At 44.9% G+C, this 18543-nt stretch overlaps 2 protein-coding genes across 3 annotated transcripts; one reads left to right on the top strand and one right to left on the bottom strand.

The window, feature by feature from the left end:
* Positions 1-2614: 2614 nt before the first annotated feature.
* gucy2f (guanylate cyclase 2F, retinal) lies at positions 2615-9966 on the top strand. The gene is made up of 18 exons (XM_076049784.1): positions 2615-3406; positions 3835-4136; positions 4232-4586; positions 4701-4785; positions 5197-5293; positions 5418-5543; positions 5775-5855; positions 5954-6130; positions 6213-6369; positions 6473-6622; positions 6721-6869; positions 7252-7415; positions 7510-7702; positions 7841-8015; positions 8095-8193; positions 8285-8379; positions 8454-8539; positions 9027-9966. Exons 1-18 carry the CDS (start codon positions 2665-2667, stop codon positions 9106-9108), a joined length of 3315 nt encoding a protein of 1104 aa, XP_075905899.1. The 5' UTR covers positions 2615-2664; the 3' UTR covers positions 9109-9966.
* A 1293-nt stretch (positions 9967-11259) lies between these two features.
* Positions 11260-14937, bottom strand: serpinh1b (serpin peptidase inhibitor, clade H (heat shock protein 47), member 1b). Of its 2 annotated transcripts, XM_076049830.1 has the most exons (8): positions 14813-14914; positions 14273-14304; positions 13334-13483; positions 13057-13249; positions 12695-12965; positions 12495-12593; positions 12189-12421; positions 11260-12102 (listed from the first exon to the last, which is right to left on the bottom strand). In XM_076049830.1, the coding sequence occupies exons 3-8, from the start codon at positions 13450-13452 to the stop codon at positions 11800-11802; spliced, it is 1218 nt and encodes a 405-aa protein (XP_075905945.1). In that variant the 5' UTR covers positions 13453-13483; positions 14273-14304; positions 14813-14914; the 3' UTR covers positions 11260-11799. The 2 variants fall into 2 exon arrangements, with proteins under 2 accessions (XP_075905945.1, XP_075905944.1); XM_076049829.1 differs by lacking the exon at positions 14273-14304 and having other exon boundaries at positions 14813-14937.
* Positions 14938-18543: the final 3606 nt, after the last annotated feature.

Here is an 18543-nt window from a genome sequence, read left to right as displayed (position 1 = left end):
CCCTCGACAGAACAAATTACCTTTCTGTCTTTTTCCCCATTTACAAATGTTTCCGAATCCCGATCAACTCTTTTCTTTATTTTGTCTTTTTACCAGCACTCATGGTTCATTACGAAACATTCTGCCGCCGCCCAAACGACGTGCTGCGTTCAGTGGCCGCTATGTGCTGCACATGTATAGCGCTGAGTCGTCACTTCTGGCCTCCTTTCTTTGGACGCAGGGCTGCGTCGTCAAGGTGGCGCCTTTAAGAGGCTCATCAGCTTACGTGGGATCTGGGTCAACAAAGGTGGAACCACTTTGCATCCATGTGTGCCCACAGCACCAGCCTAAACAGTGAAAGTCCCGGGCAGTGCCTCTGCAAACAGAACCGATATCAAGTGAAAGCAAAAGTGTTCTTCTCCTGAAGAACCCTTTGAACCCACGGATTCGACATCAGGTCCGTTGGTTCGATTAACAACAGGACGTTTTCCTACAGCGACTTGTGTTTCTGGAAAACACACATTGTACCAAATCAAATGGAAGTAATCAGCTGAAACTAATCAAGGCTGCATTCCATTTAGATCACATGTTTCTCGCTCCTTCCTCTGCGCATACTGTCTCACTGGAAAACCCCTGCTGCAGTAAACGGAACGTAGCATCAACAATTTTTACATCTCATGAGTCTGTCCCGGGTCAATACTGATTTGACTTTAGTTGTGAATGTTGCATGAGCTGTTTCGATAGAACTGAATCAAATGTAACTGGTGGGATGAGAAAGCGTCAATAATAAGTGTTTATATATTTTTTTAAATTGCAATTCCAATTAAACCTGCAAGCAGGGTTGGCGGGACTGAGCCCACCCCATGGACTTGCGGCTGACAAACTGGCAGCACTTTCAGAAAAGATGTCTAAACCAGTATATAAGTCTAAGTAAAAGAAGATTTCAATAATATGAATACTGAACAATTGCGTATTGGCAGTGTAGTGTGTTTAAAAGTGTAAAGGACGAACTGAAACAGTGATTAGTGAGTGAATTTAGTGAGTTTTGGAACTATGGTCACTATGGTTCCTGATTGTGGTGTTTTGAGATTTTTTCAAACAGGTGAAAATATCTCACTTCCGGTTTGTTTGGGGTTATAGGTTAGCATTTATGAAAATTAGGTATGAATTCAAGGAACACGTGGGTCTTTGTCCCATGTGTCTACGACCTTCCTAGAGGGCGCTATGGCCATTCTAGTTTTTGGTCTATGTAGGGGGCGCTATTCAGCAAGTGTGTAAAATTCTTTCAAAAAAAGAAATTTTTCAAGGGTTCTGACCTGCGTGCAAGATTGTGCAACAATCCAGGTATGTTAAGGGGGTGAAATTGAGCGCCGGGGCTCAGTCCCAAATTAATTACAAAGCATTAAAAGGGTGATTGTGTTGATATTAATAAGGATTGTTAATTATTTCCAAGGAATAATAATTTACAATTGTTTGACTAAACCCACAAATACAGCCATGAGTTGATCCCTTCCTTATTAAGTTTATTGAATTTATTTTAGACAAAATTAAAAGGTGCAAAAAAAAAAAAAAAACTCTGACGCAAGCAGAAAGCAGCAGCAGAACTCAGGGGACCCACAGGGAGAGCCCTTCGTTAGCTCTAATCACCAGCACTCCACCAGGACACCGAATCATTTCAACTGTGGACCCTGCTGCACTGTGGGCACATCGCGGCAATTAGAGCCCGGTTCAGGTGTCTTCCTGTAATGTAGCTGCGTTGTCTCCATGGCGAGAAACAGAGAAAGAGAGAGAGACAGAGCGAGAGAGAGAGAGAGAGAGAGAGAGAGAGAGAGCCAAGATATGTGTGTCAGAAAACGTTTACCAACTTACCAACCTTTACCAACTGTGTTAAACCACTGAATTCATTTCTGTGATTTTTGGGACAAAATGAATTGAATGAAAACGTTGAGTGTGAGTGAGCTGACGGAAGAGGCCTCCTCACTCTCTCGCCGTCCCTGCGTGGATGATAACAAAGCTTTTAGTCTCAGGCTTGTTGTCAATCCTCTTATATTGCGCTTCACTGAAAATGGATTAGTGAGTAACACCTACAGTTCGGTCCCAGGTCACTTTGAAGGGATTCAACTAAATGGGCAGCTGAATGCGCCCTCAATTTTATTTTCTTCATTTTTTTTTCTACAGGGCTACTCATTTTTTTTGGGGTGGGGGCCTAAAATATGTGACTTTTTTAAGTATCTAAAGACCAGGGGTGTTTCTCCTCCTCCTCATCCCTTCTTCCTCCGCCTCCCTCGGATATGCAGCCAGTGAGCAGGGCTGTTGATGGAGACGCGCGGCAGCCCTCAGATGCGCTGACGGCGGGACGTAAGTAGCTCTCCAGGGTGCTGAAGTTGTCTCTGCACGCGATAGACAGCCCCGCCTGTCACTCCCAGCCCCGGGGACCATCACCATGACTGGGCCGTGTCCGCAGCGCCGTTCCTCGGGATGAAACTGGTGGCGATTTCAGGTGAGGTGGGGACACCTGAGAGGAGGCGAACGCACTGATGGGATCCATGCACAGGTAATTTGGCCCTTTTTCTTTATATCTGTGATGATGAAATTGAAAATGGGAATGGATGTGACTTTTTCTTATTGGCAGGTGCCACTGTTTTCATTGATTGGACGGTGAGAGCAGCGCCCGCTGGAGAGACGATGCAGCATATTCCTGTGAACGTGCGAGGAGCGCTGTGGGAGTCCAGCCACCCCTGTATCCCCCTGATGAAAAGCAGACCCACTTTAACGACGCTGCCCTTGTCTAACTTCCTGCTATGGGTTCTTCTCGGAGTGCTGACGCTGCCTTGCTGCGTACGCTGTTTGATTTTCAAAGTGGGCTTGCTGGGCCCCTGGAACTGCGATCCCATTTACTACAGGGCGCTGCCCGCCGCCGCAGCCAGGCTCGCCGTCAGCAGGATAAACGGAGACCTCAGCCTGGATCTGGGACTCAGCTTGGATTTTGTCATGCTGCAAGAGCCGTGTGAAACCTCCAAGGCACTCACCGCTTTCATTCACTACGAGGAGATGGCCGATGCGTTTGTGGGCCCTATCAACCCGGGCTACTGCGTGGCAGCCTCCCTTCTGTCCAAGAACTGGGAGAAGGCCCTCTTCTCTCACTCCTGCATGAACTACGAGCTGGACCGCGTCATCGGATACCCGACCTTTGCCATGACAGCTCCGTTCCCCACCGAGGTGCTGTTTGCCGTGTTGCGACACTTCAGGTGGGCCAGCGTGGCGGTGGTCTCGTCCAATGAGGACATCTGGAGGGACACGGCCGGCCGGGTGGCCACAGCGCTGAGGAATAAAGGGCTCCCCGTTGGCCTGATGACATCCATGGGTTTGAACGACACCGAGGTGGAGAACTCGCTCAGGAAGATCCAGGCTGGTGCAGGGGTCAAAGGTGAGGCAGCACACGGTGCAGGTGGTTCAATGGATAATGTGTGTACCACTACAGCCAATTCCAGTAAAAAGCAGCTTGTTTTTTTCGTATGAAAATGTCCAATTTCTTTTTAGATAACATTGGATAGACTTATTCCACAGGTTGAATAAGAAGCTAAAAATTGTAAGATCATCAAAATAACAACAGACCCATTATTAAAAAGAATTAAGTTAATGAGGCTGAAATGACTGATTTTTTAAATGCAATAAATAATTCAATGAATTACTGTTATTGCTGCCGTTGATCAAACTTACTCATTTGACAACCCCCTAGAAATATATATAAGTAAAACACACTCTATTATTGCTCTTTTGGTTGCGCTGACTGTCGATGTCCTGTCAAATGTGCAATGTGCAACGTGATGTTTCCTCTGACCTCTGACCCTTCAGTCATCATCATGTGCATGCACTCCGTGCTGGTCGGAGGTGAGCAGCAGGCTACCTTCCTCCTCAAAGCCCAGGAGATGGGCCTGACGTCGGGCCAGTATGTGTTCATCCCCTACGACACCCTCCACTACAGCCTGCCCTACGCCAATGTCTCGTACCCGCCGCTGCAGAATGACAGCCGGCTGCGGCGGGCCTACGACTCTGTGCTCACCCTCACCGTGGCCTCGGAACTGCAGTCCTTCAACGAGGCCTTCTCTGATGCCCAGAGGAGCGGAGAACTGATGTTCGCTGTGCCACCAAAGCAGGTAAGGACCACACTAATGGAAGCAGCTGCTGCCAGCTGTCATTTAGAAGTCAGCCAAACCACTTGAAATACACCTGGCAATTGGTTCTCCTACAGGTGAACCCACTGTTTGGGACCATCTACAACAACATCTATCTGCTGGCCCAGTCCATCCACAACACTCGAAGGGCAGGCATGCCGCTGTCAGGCTCAAATCTGGCCTTCTTCACAAAGAACATCACCTTCAGCGGCTTCAACCAGAAGGTGAAAGTGGACGTTAGGGCGAATGTCCAGACCAACTATGTCATTCTGGACACTGACAACACGGGTGGCCAGCTGTACCAGACGTACATGGTGGACATGGCGTCTGGAAGGCTTCGCTTTGCCGGGAGGTCAATCAATTTTCCGGGAGGATCTCCGCCGCCGTCGGACTCCAGTTGCTGGTTCGACAAGACTGCCATCTGCACAGGAGGTGAGTGCTTTTATAACTTTGTGCATTCTTGATTGTAATTTATTTTGGTGAATCTGGTCCAACCATTCCCTTGTGCCATTTCTTGCACCATCAAGATAACTATTTCACCCTCAGGTGTGGAAATCACTTACATCGTGGTGGTGTTGGCCGTCATCGTGGCTCTGGCTTTAGGAGGAGTCGCTTTAAGTTTTTACGTCAGGTACAGATTCAAGATACGGCAGTAGATTAGTTGTATTTTGGGATGGACATATTCCCACCAAACCCTTGAAAAATGTAGAGATGTTTTTTTCAATAATGAAAATTATTTAGATAAGCTCTGGCTCTTAAGAATGCCAAAATCTGCTTCAATCTGGATGTGTTGAAATCTTATCAGCCCATAGAAAATGTAGTAGAACATTTGTCTAATCACTATCTAGGTGTTTTGTTTGTTTCTTTGTATGTTTTTATGGGATTTTTCCACATTCTTCTCATTCATCTGCAACATCATGTGCAATCAGCTAAAGACAGTTAATTCTCATGTAAAGACGCTGCTTTTATTTTACCCTAAATTCAGTGGAAGAAAAAAAAGAACTGAGCAGGTTTCCTTATCTTCTCTAAATGTGATTGACAGGAGGAGACTCCAGCAGATCCAGCTGGTCCAGGGACCCAATCGGATCCTGCTGACCTTAGAGGATCTCACATTTATCAATCCTCAGCTTAGCAAAAAGGTGAACACCATCTCTGCAGACAATCACGTCAAAACACACACGCACACATGCACACACGCACGCACACACACACACACAGAGTAATCTCTTCTCCGAGTCATTTGTGGCATTTGACTTCCCACAGAAAATCACTTTGGAGGATCTAACAGAGTCCAAGAGCGCCCTGGAGGACAAATCCGCTGACCTCTCTCACTCTGTCAACAGCATGCAGACGGTGACCCATGAGACCACCAGTGTAGCTGTGTTTGAGGTCGGTGGCGCTATTTCCCTGCCCTTCTATGAATCTTCTGTTTCCCTTCTCTTCTGCTTCGCTATGAATATTACTTTCATTATTAATCACCGGCATAATGTTGACTTACCTCTCAGTTGGGGCAAAACGTTAACTATCATACTAAACATGACAAGTTCCCTTGTCCAGTTGAAATGTCTCCAACAGTCGTTTGTTTTCTATCCTTCTATGACTGCATGGCATCTTCTCCAGGGCGACTGGGTGTGGCTGAAAAAATTTGAGGAGGGTCAGTTCAAAGAGGTGAAGCAGAGCTCCACCAAGATCTTCACCAAGGTAGAGAGATGTCAACTTTGCAAGAGGGGCGGAATGGAATCAGTTTGTCCATTTTATAAAGCAGCATACTCAGAACTAACACTCTTCCACTTTGTCAGATGAAGGACCTGAGAAATGAGAATGTGAACCCTTTCCTCGGCTTCTTCCTGGACTGCTCCATGTTCGCCGTGGTGACGGAGCACTGCTCCCGAGGCAGCCTGCAGGACCTGCTGCGGAACGAGGACGTCAAACTGGACTGGATGTTCAAGTCATCGCTCCTGCTGGATCTCATAAAGGTAAAAACCGACAAAGGTGCTGACGATCAGGCATTTCCTGCCTGGACAGATCTCTGTATTTGACTGCGCGTCCTGCTCGCAGGGCATGAAATACCTCCACCACAGGGATTTCCCCCATGGCAGGCTAAAGTCTCGGAACTGTGTGGTGGACGGGCGTTTTGTCCTAAAGATTACTGATTACGGCTTCAACGAGCTCCTGGAGTCGCAAAAGGCTCCAATAGAGGAGCCTCCACCTGAAGGTATCCAGACACACAAATGGATGGAAATGTTCTCAACAAGAACTCTCAAATAAGAAAAAAAGTCAAGAAGTTGGGGCTATATGTGTGTATTTTTTTTATCTAGATCTTTTCTGGACGGCACCAGAGTTCTTGAGGGACCTTTCGATCACTCGTAAAGGCACCTACAAGGGAGATGTGTACAGCTTTGCCATCATCCTTCAGGAGGTGGTGGTCAGAGGTCCACCATACTGCATGCTGGGTCTATCAGCAGAAGGTGTGTTTTCAAGAGGAGGACAACCTCAGAAACGCATTCAGTGTTTTTTAATTGCGCTCCAAAACCGAGTTCCTCTGCTCCTCTGTTGCCCTCAACAGAGATCATCCGTAAGGTGAAGAAGCCTCCTCCAATGTGCCGGCCCACTGTGGCCCCTGACCAGGCTCCCCTGGAATGCATCCAGCTGATGAAGCAGTGCTGGGGCGAACTGCCGGAGCGCAGACCCACTTTTGATGAGATCTTTGACAGGGTACCTGTTGACACTGATGAAAGCACATACAAGTACAAGTATGGGTAAAATAAGCTAAAGAATCCAATAGTTTACCAATTTTCAGATCTTTATTTTTTTTTAATAATCTTTTCACATTTGAATGTTGTCAAAAAAGCATAAAAAAAAACACCAAAACAAGTGCTACAGCTCTTCAGAGAAGAGAATATTTGGCAAAAAAAAAAAAAGGAATTAAAAGGATGTTTTAATACTGATGCTTGTGTGATTGATGTGGCATCAAATTTAGATACAGTAGTTAGCCATTTGCTACTTAAGAGATTGGTGTATAATACTGAATCATATTTGATTTGTTTCTGGTCATTATCAGTATCAAAGTCGTGTCTCACCCATTTGTTCATTCCAGTTCAAGTTAATCAACAAGGGCAAGAAGACCAACATCATTGACTCTATGCTGAGGATGTTAGAACAGTACAGCTCCAACCTGGAGGACCTCATCAGGGAGAGAACAGAGGAGCTGGAGGTGGAGAAGCAGAGGACAGAAAAGCTCCTGTCAGAAATGCTTCCACCGTGAGTCTCACACACACACACACACACACACACACGCACTCAATAAAAATGACACACACCAGGCCTGACTGTTGGTTCTCTCGCCCATCTGCAGCTCTGTGTCCGAGGCTCTGAAGACCGGTGGCACAGTGGAGCCAGAGTACTTTGACCACGTGACAATCTACTTCAGCGACATCGTCGGCTTCACCACTATCTCATCTCTGAGCGATCCCATTGAGGTGGTCGACCTTCTCAACGACCTCTACTCCCTGTTTGATGCTGTGCTCAGCAGCCATGACGTCTACAAGGTCAGAGGACAAGCATACCGCCACTGCAAACTTTCTCTAGTCGAGACTGGATAAAACATGGGAACACCTGTTGCATTCCCTCTGTTTGGATCATCACACCAAGCTTTCTTTCTAACTCTCTGTGTCAACGCTGTCCAGGTGGAGACCATCGGCGACGCCTACATGGTGGCGTCAGGCCTTCCAAAGAGGAACGGCAACAAGCACGCCGCTGAGATCGCCCACATGTCTCTGAACATCCTCAGCTCAGTAGGAACCTTCCGTATGCGGCACATGCCAGACGTGCCCGTCCGGATACGCATAGGCATCCATTCGGGTGAGCCAGTGAAACGCCATGTGCACAGACTCAAACATCCTCCCCAGTGGCGATGACGAGACTCCGTCTGTGTTTCCAGGACCGTGCGTGGCCGGGGTGGTGGGTCTTACGATGCCTCGTTACTGCCTTTTTGGAGACACGGTCAACACTGCCTCCCGCATGGAATCCACTGGGCTGCGTGAGTGAGCCAAACACTCTCTCCCACACACACACAGACTCACCTCTGTCTCCTGTTGTTCTCATCGCGCTCTTGCCTCTTTGCCCCTCAGCTTATCGAATCCACGTGAACATGAGCACCGTCCAGATCCTCCGTTCTCTCAACGAGGGCTATAAGATAGAAGTCAGAGGCAAGACGGAGCTGAAGGTAGCTGAAGTTTTACCAATGTCTCCACTGCATCATCAACACAGACATGCATTCATTAAGCTGTGGTTTTACAGGGAAAAGGTATTGAAGAGACATACTGGCTTGTGGGAAAGACAAACTTCACAAAACCTTTGCCAAAACCACCGGAGATCAAGCCAGGGTAAGAGCCTTGAATCCCTTTGAATGAAAATCAATGATAGCTTTAAATTGTGAGTGATGTCTCCCGACTTGTGCAACTACCAGGGAAGACAATCACGGGCTAAAGCTGGGGGAGATGGCTGCGTACAGGAGAAAGAAAGCAGCCTCTTTAGTGCGAGCACAGGAGGTAGAAATCTGCATGTTGTCTGGTGGCAATTTACTCCTCTTTTCATCTGCACACGCTTTGTAGTGTTCAACCTACTGCTCTGTGACCTTCTAATCTACTGACTTTATCACCTTCTCCATCTTCTTAAGCAGATTGAGGAAAGCCGGCCTTTGTTTTCACTTTCAGTGTGGCACACATTTTTTCGTTATTAGTAGATTAGGATTTACTACATGTTGACCGTTGGCTGTTGTGTGCTTTCCGACGTTTCAAAATGTGAGTCTTGTGCTCGGAGAAGACTGTAAGAAGGCACGCATGTTCAACTCTACTCTCTGGAATTCCTCAGGGATAACTGGCAGGAGATGGTAACGGAGGAAATCAAAACCCTGTTCCGGAAGGCCAGGAGGCAGGTGGAGAAAAAGATCTGAGCTGGGAAGGCAGACAGGGACAACCGGACGAGCAGAAGAGAGGGACACAAAAAGCTGGCTGGGCCAGGCCAAGCGCAAAGAGCGCCACCCAGCCTATCACTGTGGCTTAAAGCGGACTTGTTTAAGAGGATTGTTCGTCGCCTGGCTAATCTGCCTGCCGCCAGCGCAGCAGAACACGGTGGTGCTAATGTAATGAGAGTTGTCGAACAAACCTGCCGACAAGCACGGGGGCGGCGCCTCAGCACCAGTTCACTCTGAGGGCTCACTGACCACTGAGTGGTCATCTATTGTCAAGTCGCAGCGCCCCCAGATGCCATATTTCAAAGTGAAATGTTGATTTTTCTGTCGTCTTTTTTTTGTTTTTGTTTTTGTTTTTGTTTTTGTTTTGTTTTTTTTAGTTGTGGCTGCTACATAGCTATGGCTAAATATTTTATGTCATTATCCCTTCAAAATGTGAAAGCTGCTTCTACACCGATGCATATAGAATTGTCAAAAAGAACATTGTCCATTAGTACTGGTCACACAAATGTATATGGCTGACATGGCTCACCATTCTCCTTTAAAAGTAAAATGAAAAAATTACATATCCAAGTACCACCAAGTCATACCCTAGTCCCTCTGAACCATGTGGAAAAAGTTTTACATCATCCATCCGTCCTCTGGAGGGCCGTCCTGGTGGCCTTCTGAGGAATATTTGTAGACCTTGAAATGAGCATAAACCAGAGGACAACTTGACGACAAAAAAAAAACATTCCTGCAGATATTTTCACGTTCAAAATATGTGAATATTTTTGTAAAAGCTAAACGGTGAAATATTAGCTACAATGTTGTTGTATTTTATTTTAGTCATAAGATCAAGTAAAAATAATGAGTATTAAGTATCTTGCTTTTTGATTGTTCTCTCTCCTTATTTATTTATTTTTTGTTTTGTTTTGTTTCAGTCCCTATTATATTTTAATTAACAACTGATGTGAGTTATTTTTCAGATAGTTCAATGAATTTCAATACGTGACCATATTTAAACGTGTTCAACATTTAAGTTCAATCCCCCTGTTAATTTTAGATTTAAATGACAATTGTTTACGATTCGTAATGAAAAGGCTCATTTTGGGTCACCTCACACTCTGTGATAGGACCCCAGTGACGTACGACTGCAGGTTGTGTATTTACTTCCTCTTCGATACCAGTTGGAGGTTAGGAATTGATTTTATGAGTTGGATTTGTTGGCAATGAAGACCACCATCGAGTACTTTTATAAGTTCGTTAGAAGAAGAAGAAGAAGAAAGAATGAACCCAAAAGTTACGATCTGCAACGTTGTGCTGTCGTCTCAAGTCCAAAACGTCATTTGAGTCATTTGAGTAATACAGCGACTAAATGTTTTCAGGGACACGTGCGTTTCCACTTTTTGAAAGTTGTTTTGTCGACCGTTTATCGTGGTCATTTTGTGACAGTTATTAAATTGCTCAATGGCTATTGTTTTGTGCAGACATTTAGCTGCGTCCTGTTAAAAGTAAACGGACCCCATCTAGTGGGCAAAATCAGACATTGACTTTTTGGATTTGAATTTTCAAACGTTCGTGGTGAGGTAGGATGTGAGTTGCATGGTTTACAGTTATTATAAATATGAGAATTGAATATATGATTTCATTATTAATTCCACCAAAAAAATAGAAATTAATGCTTACTATCATATTAGAAAATTTTGTTTTGACCTCTTGCCCTTGCCTGAAAATTAATATGCTCACTGCTCAACTGATCTATAACCAATTGATAGCGTAGGAAATGTATGTGAATTATATGGTTAATTTCCACCACAGTGCAAAGTGTACGGGTCATGTGTATAAAGATATGTCATCGCACCATCAGAGCCATGCACTCCAGTTGCTATTTCCCCCCTTTGCTTTGTTTTATTTCATGTCACAGCAACCACCACAGATTTTTCTTCTTTTTTTTCAGTAGCTTCCTGTTATCCGACCTTTGCATTCCAGACATATGATGCTTGTTTGAATTCCAGCCAACTGGAAAGATTGTTATCCTTTTGCTGGTTTGTGCTCACATATCGCTGCTTAACGCTGCTGACTGACAGTGTCAACTGTGTCCCTAATGCTCTGCAAACATGGAAATCACATGCACACACAGACACATAAAAATGTTTTCCCCGCAATTATTTTATTGGAAAAAAAAAAGCATCATTAGGATGTTGCACATTTCCAACAGCTTGCCTGTGGAAAATAATAATACCTACAGCAACAAGTCAGTGCAGACTGAGGGTAGAAATATCAAATGTGAATCGGACCTGGATGGGAGAAGTGCTGAAAAAACCTGTGCATTGATCTTTTTCTTTAAACATTAAAGATAATGCAAGAAAACACACGTGGTGACAGGCTTAAAGACAGGCAAAAACAGAGAGCCAAGAAAAAGAGATCACACTTAATATAAGCATGGCATCTGCTCTGCCAACTGCTGCTTGCTTATGAGATTTTCAAAAACATTTTGATCTCTGGTGGCTCAAAGCTGTGACAAAAAGTGGAATTGTTCCCTGGGAAGGTTAAGTTTGCATGCAGACATTTGTACTCCACAAACACACCTTGGAATGTGCTCCTGAGGTAACAGACATACCTAAAAACTTTTTTTTCCTCATGTCATACTTTCACAAATAGAGCTCAACGCCACAGTTTAAAACATGAACATTATAGCTCATCACGCATCTTCTCCCCCTTGGGTCGGACCACTCTGCCAATGTAGATGATGGACTTGGTCTTGTTGTCCTTCACCAGGAAGATGAAGGGATGATCGATGTAGAAGAGCTTAGGGTTTCTCAGCTTGTCGGATCCGAAGATGCTGGTGTCAAAGGGGTTTCCTTCCACGTCCATCTCCAGGGATGAAGCGTGGTAGAGGTTGGAGAGGTACAGGTCCTTTTTTCCAGAGATGTTGGACAAATCAGCCTTGGTCTTGTCAACAGCCTCGGTCAGGCCAAGTTCTGCGAGGTGTTTCTAAAAAATAAAAAAATTTCAAGTCAAATAAATGGTAGCTGATCCTCTGTTTTTAACAGTTTTTAGGTGAAGACACCACCATTTACCTGCAAGTTGTGACTGACGTCAACTGAGACCTTGGGCATAGAAATAGCCACTGCCTTGCTCTCCATCTTGCTGATCCAGGAGTCAACCTGATTTCTGGTCAGGATCTTCTCCAGGCGTTGAAGAGGCTCCAGTTGGTACGGCATGATCAGGATCATTGAGGCCTGCTTCTTGCCCAAAGGCATGTTCAGCACAAAGACATTGTTCTCCTTGTCCTCGTAGAAGTCATACAGACCTGCCAGAAGAGGCTAAGTGTCAGAGACATTGCTTGGTTATCTGTAAGATGTGAAGATGGAGGAGAACCTCACCAGTGCGATGCATCATGGAAACTCCAATGGTGTGTGATCTGCTGACCAGGAAGCCACGTTTGTCCACCATTTGTTCGTGGAATTTCTCATCCCAGTGAGCTGTGAGGAAGCACAGAGAACTCAGCCTGGCGTTTCTTTTAACTTCGGACCAGACATTAAAGGTCAAGTATTTTGACAAAAGAGCCACAACATGGACTTACGCTTGAAGAACATCGCATTGACGATCATGGCACCATCTGGGTTCTGGACATCCTTGGTGATCTCAGCTAGCTTGCCATCAGTTGACTTGGACGCCCACTCATTGATGGAATTCACAGCACTTTTCTTGTCCCGGAAGTTTATCTTGGAGTGGTCGTAGTTGTAGTGCTTCTTGCTGCTTTTCACAAACGCGTCGGCGAAGGTGACGGAACTCGGCCCGTACAGGCGGTTGCTGATCTTCCAGGTCGTGTTGCGTTTCTCTGCGTCACTCAGCTAGGAAGGGTGTGAGAAGATGGTGTGGGTCAACCTTTGGGCTCTCGAACAGGATTAGAGAATGTCAGCGCGTTGGCATTGCTGAATTTACCTCGCTGAGCAGCTCGGACAGGCCTGCGTGCAGATGTTCATCCTTCAGTTTGTCGGCGCTGAGGACGGTCTTTACCTGGGATGCGGTGTTGGCCTTACCGCCGAGAGCCACCATCCCCAGAGAGGAGGCCACCACCACCGGGGAGATCACAATGTTCTCAATATCTTTCTCCTTTGCTATCTGGTGGTAGAGGCTGTGTGGAAATGAAACAGAGATTACCTAACCATGAAGTCTGCCGCAAATTTTGCACATCCACATCAACGTGTGTAATTCAAACCTAAAGGCCAGGTTGGCGCTGTTGTCAGCCAATGTGGTGGCGTAGCTGCTCAGCTTCTTGTCTTCTGCGGAGACCACAATGGCCAGCAGACAAAGACCGACAATGTTTGTCATCCACATCCTGTCTCTCTCCTCGGGCGGCAGTGGAACCCTGTTAAATCACCAGAAATAGAATTTCAGGGTTACACAACTCTCTCAGACAACTCTCTCAACATTTGCATGCAAGTCTGTGACTTGCATGCAAATGTTAAGTCTTCTCCAAAAAAAAAACCTAAAAAGAAAATGTGTTGCTAATTTTCAGTTCTATAAATGAGATGTGTGTATCGGATGAGAGATGTCTTTAAAAAAAAAAAAGATAAATAAATAATATATACATATATATATATATATATATATATATATATATATATATATATATATATATATATATATATATATATATATATTTTTTTTTTTTTTTTTTTTTTTCATGAGATAAAAAAAAAATTCATTGACTCTCAGGAAAGTGGTTGTGAGTGGATAGACTGTGTGGTGGGTGCAGCCCCCACAGCAACTCAGGCAGCCATGTTGGCTGCCACGTAAGCAGTGGCTGCCACCCACTCGGAGTGAAGCTCTGAAGCTCAGGTTTCCCCAACCTAGTCCACGTCTGCCTTTCATCCCTGTTATTGGGCTAAAAGCAGTGAAGATCCAGAGGAAATCTGTTTTTTTATTGCAACTCTGCTGCAGCTTTGTGAGGCTTTTTTTGCCCTGAAGAAAAAGTGCTTTGTGAGCAGCCTCAGTAGGACTCATCACCTAATGTTCAAATGCTGAAGGCTTTAACTGAGCAGTTGCATCTCCAAACATTTTTTTTCGCACCCCTCTCCAGTGGCCCATGTACTCAACACCCTTGCATTTAAACATTTGCAACAGCAGAGAATCACTTTTCATTATGTTCTGATACCTTGAGATGTTTTGCTGTCTGCGATTTTCATTCTGAAAGACAAAGTTAGGCTGTGTTGTGATCTGCATCAATCCAGCAATTAAACACGAAACACACTCTTGAGTTTTCCCATCTTTAGTTTCCCTGATTTTAACCCACTTGAGCTGCACCAATGTTGCTATGCAAGCCAAGTGACTTATTTGAAATCAGGAACTTGACCTTTTTTCATTGGTTGGGTGCGAGCAAGAGAAAGAGAACTTTTATCCAATCAGCTGTGCCACGGTGGAGCAGCAATCTTTTTTTTTTAGAAATAGATTCCAGGATATTAAAACCCGTGATTTGAATCACTGCAGCGCAGCAACAACAGGCATTAAGTGCTTTTTCTCTGTAGTTAAACTACAGTACTCAGTTTGTAGGTCAAACAAACTGAGGCACAGAAGAAATTTAAAACAGCTGCAAATGGAAAAGGGAGGGGGGATCTTGTACTGTAGCTTTAAACACAAAGCCTCTCTGGAATCTCTGCATTCCTCAAGACAAAGACTGGCCTTATTTAATCCTTACCTGGATAAGATCCGCTGGACTTCTTCCCTCGACCGGTGTCCCGTAGCAAAGCAGTAAACGAAGTTGCGTTCCCCTGCTCTATATATCCAGAGACAGAACTTTCTAGAAGTGGGTATGGGATATTCAAATGAAGGAGGGGGAGAGCTGGACGCTCCCCCTTCCTGCTTGGGATGGGGGAGGGAGGGAGCTGCTGTTCCAGGCTCAGCTCTGAAACTTTCCCAGCAGCAGCAGCAGACGGAAATGGGGGAGCTAATCTGATTTCGGTTCAGCACAGAAACACGAGCCCAGAAGAAAAAGTGCCCGCTGACTCAATCCATGGCCGCAGTTTCATCATATTTTTAAATGTAAACTGCAGCAGTGGTGAACGTGAGCAGATAGTTTCTAAGTGTAAAATCTTTGGAGCATAGCGTGAGAACAGTGGATCCCGAGAGGTCTGGATCTGCATTCCTCTGCAGGGGTACTTCGGTAGCAGTTAAAGAGTTTGTGTTGTCAGAAAGAAACTAATAAAAGCTTTTGTGTAATTTCAATAATTTTAGTCCTTTTGTGCAAAACTCTCGGTAGAATCTTCCAGAAAAAAAAAAACCTGTGGGTTTCCCGTCAAAGCAGTTCTCCAGTTTGTCCCCACCCCCGTTGTGCCACGTCTCTCCAACTCAGCAGCTGATTGCAGGAAGGCCTGGAGGATGGGGCTGTCGTGGAGTCGTAAAAGTTGCTGCGTCTTCTTTATTTCAGCCATAAATACTTTGATTGTTGTAATTTGGAGATTTTGAGGCACCGTGCTCATCCTTCAACTGAGTGATATGCTATAAAGCCATTCCATGTCCACACTTGACTTGATCAACAGCCTCTTGTGATTCAAGTTTGTAAGGTTGCCGGAGGTCCTATTCTTCTATTCTTCGTGTGTGTCAAGACTGAGTAGCCACTCCTAAACCTGGCATTTTAAAGGATTATCAGCTCCTAATTAAAAAGGATTTGGTACAGGAGCAGACTTGAAGCCCCTTCCTTCACCTCCTGCGTTTGTTTGTCGATGAAACCCCTGGAGTGACGCCGAACAAAGAAATTCCTCATCCTGCTCATACTACAGGCGCATGTAGGGTCAAACAAGTCTGGACAATCTCTTCACACACTCATGATCCCTTTTAAAAATCCTTCCATTGTCTGGTCGTGTGTGTGTGTTCAGTTCAACCAATGAAATGATCAGAGCCCTGCATTGGTGCAGGCTGCCTCAAGAATGTGATGTAATCACATGGAAAAAGTTCCATTCTGGAGTTGGTGGTTTTAGGAGCAGAAAGAAGTGATGTTTGGTACCAATACGTGAATGTAGCTGCAGCAACAAACTATCTTGACACCATTCAGCAGACCTCAGCACCAGCCACGGCTGACAAAAGACCACAAGAAGGTCTTTGTGTCTTATTAAAGACATAGGAGCACTTTCCTGTAGTACCCTGCAGTATGTAGTATTTTAAAGCTGCTGCTGCTGCTGCTTCTGCTGCTGTGATAAACGAGAGACCTACACTTGGGGGGTTGTGAATGTATACAGTGAGCAGCTGTGTTGGTTTTACAAACTGCAGGGACAAACAAAATTCCAGCGGCCAGTTTCCTTGACACAACATACTGCTGTCTGATGCAGCTCCCAGATGAAACTACTGTTCCCTGATTTTGCAGCTTTGGATGCTTAAAAAAAAAAAAAAAAAAAAAACTCTTGCAACGAGTAGTTCACACTGACGCAAAAACTTGAGTGATGGAAGCGGAGAATGGCAATGATGTAAGAGCTGGGGAGGGGTTCACTCTGCTGTATGATGTATCTTACACAACTTTGGTGAAGCAGCGTTCATGATCCAAAAACACTGTGGAGGCTGCATGGCAATAAACCGGACGCCTGTTTTAATCATATGCGTGTGTGACTGACTATTTGTTGTTTTAGTTTTTCTTTGTGACATCTGTCGTGATTTAGATTTTTAAGTTCAATGTTTCCTGTTTTACTTCAAGAGGCTGTTTTTTTCTGCTTGTATATTGGCTACATTCTGTTCACAGCATACTGAGATCTTGCGTAACTTACTTGAACAAAAGTCTTGAATCTATTCTTCTTATTCATATCTAAAATATTATTTGTCTCTATTCTTCAGTTTAGATTTACCGCTTGGAAACTAGTGCTGCTTCTAGCACCAAACCACAATGCCTGTGATGTTGTGGGGGTGGGACTAAAGTGGGGAACAGTTGGGTTTAAATTAAAGCTGTCTAAATATAGACTGTTTAGAGTAGACTCTTGAGGCAAAGGTTGGACTGTTTGGTTGAAATGTGTCTGAAAATTTGAATGACATATTGCTATTTTCTTTTAACTATGAGTAAATGTTAAATGTCCATGGTCAAGTGTTTTATTATCCATCAGGGTAACAAACAGTTAATGATGGCCAAACATTTCTAATAAGAATACAAAATTCCAGAAAGGAAGAACCAAACCTCAGTTATTCCATGTAAAACCAGAATATGTTCACTAGTAGCCCGTGTGTTTTTGATTTTAAAAAAAATAAATAAATTAAAAAAAAAAAAAAACTGACTGCATGCACCGTCCATTTTTTGCCACCTGAGGGAGACGTAGAGCCACCACATCTTACACGACTCGGCATCACCCCAGCTCCCTGCCCATTCGATGGCAAACTGGGTGGAGGAGTTCTACACAGCAGAGCTGCTGACTGATGGTCACCTGTGGAGAGAGGAACAGAGGGCTCCTCTCTCCACAGGGACCGATTTGATCTTCAAAAAGGAAGTGATCCTGCGCCGAGCATCCACCCGGTTTCCGGCCCTGTGGATCCTCGGAGGGAGGCGATGCCAGCATGTGTCTGGGTGACTGTGGCTTAAATGTCAACGACCCTATTAGGCCAAAGCCACACTGCCGTCGGACGATGTTTGAAATGCCTTTTAGAATGTAAAGGGATAAAACAGGACGTGATTATGGAGGACCTGGGTGTGTATGATGTTCCACATTTACTCCACTGGATGGGCGGTTCTCAATTAGATGACCTCTTGATGGGGCACTATATCATGTCAGGCTCCCATTTAGCTCCACACTCCAGTAAAGAACTCTAATGGGGAGTATAAAATAGGCCAATGCACCCTTTAGGGCACTCTTTTTTTTTCTTTACTACGAGGCCCAAGCACTCATTAATAAATGTTGCTATTTTTGAAGTGGACAGAAGATGACCATTTATTGCATGACTGGCCATTACAGAGGATTCGTAAATCATGATGAAAAGGGAGATTCATTTCCCGCAACCTGCGTGCTGTTGAAATTGGTTCTTCGATCGTTAACATATCTGATGGAAGAGGATGGATTGTTGGCTGCACTGGTTCTTGACAGTGGAATGAAAGAAGAGTACGAAAATGCATGCCTTCAAAATAAAAGAATAACAATACTTGAATCGTTTTGCACGTTGTTGCATTCAAGTAACATCGGAAAGTCTTGTCCACACGACGCTGTTACATTACTAAACCCTGCTCAACTCACGTTTCTCCTACTGGCGATCTAAACTGGACGGGGAAGTGTTTAATTCCTACTTTAATCGTCCGTGCTCGCAAAGAAAGAGATGTTTACGGAACGGTGCCGGTACGGGGGAAAAGAAATGGATGGGCCCTGAACGCGGCAGCCCACGGTGGGGGTAACGTGAGCTCGGTTTTGGTGACGCCTACTGACGCCGGTGTGGGCGGTCTGAAAATAAAGAGGTCGGCAGTCGCTC

The sequence above is a fragment of the Nelusetta ayraudi genome, unplaced genomic scaffold (assembly GCF_046127955.1).
Source record: "Nelusetta ayraudi isolate G7.1 ecotype Tasmania unplaced genomic scaffold, CSIRO-AGI_Nayr_v1 ptg000120l, whole genome shotgun sequence".
Lineage (NCBI taxonomy): Eukaryota > Metazoa > Chordata > Actinopteri > Tetraodontiformes > Monacanthidae > Nelusetta > Nelusetta ayraudi.
Note: the sequence above shows the minus strand (reverse complement) of the source record. Positions and strands in the feature narration are given on the sequence as shown.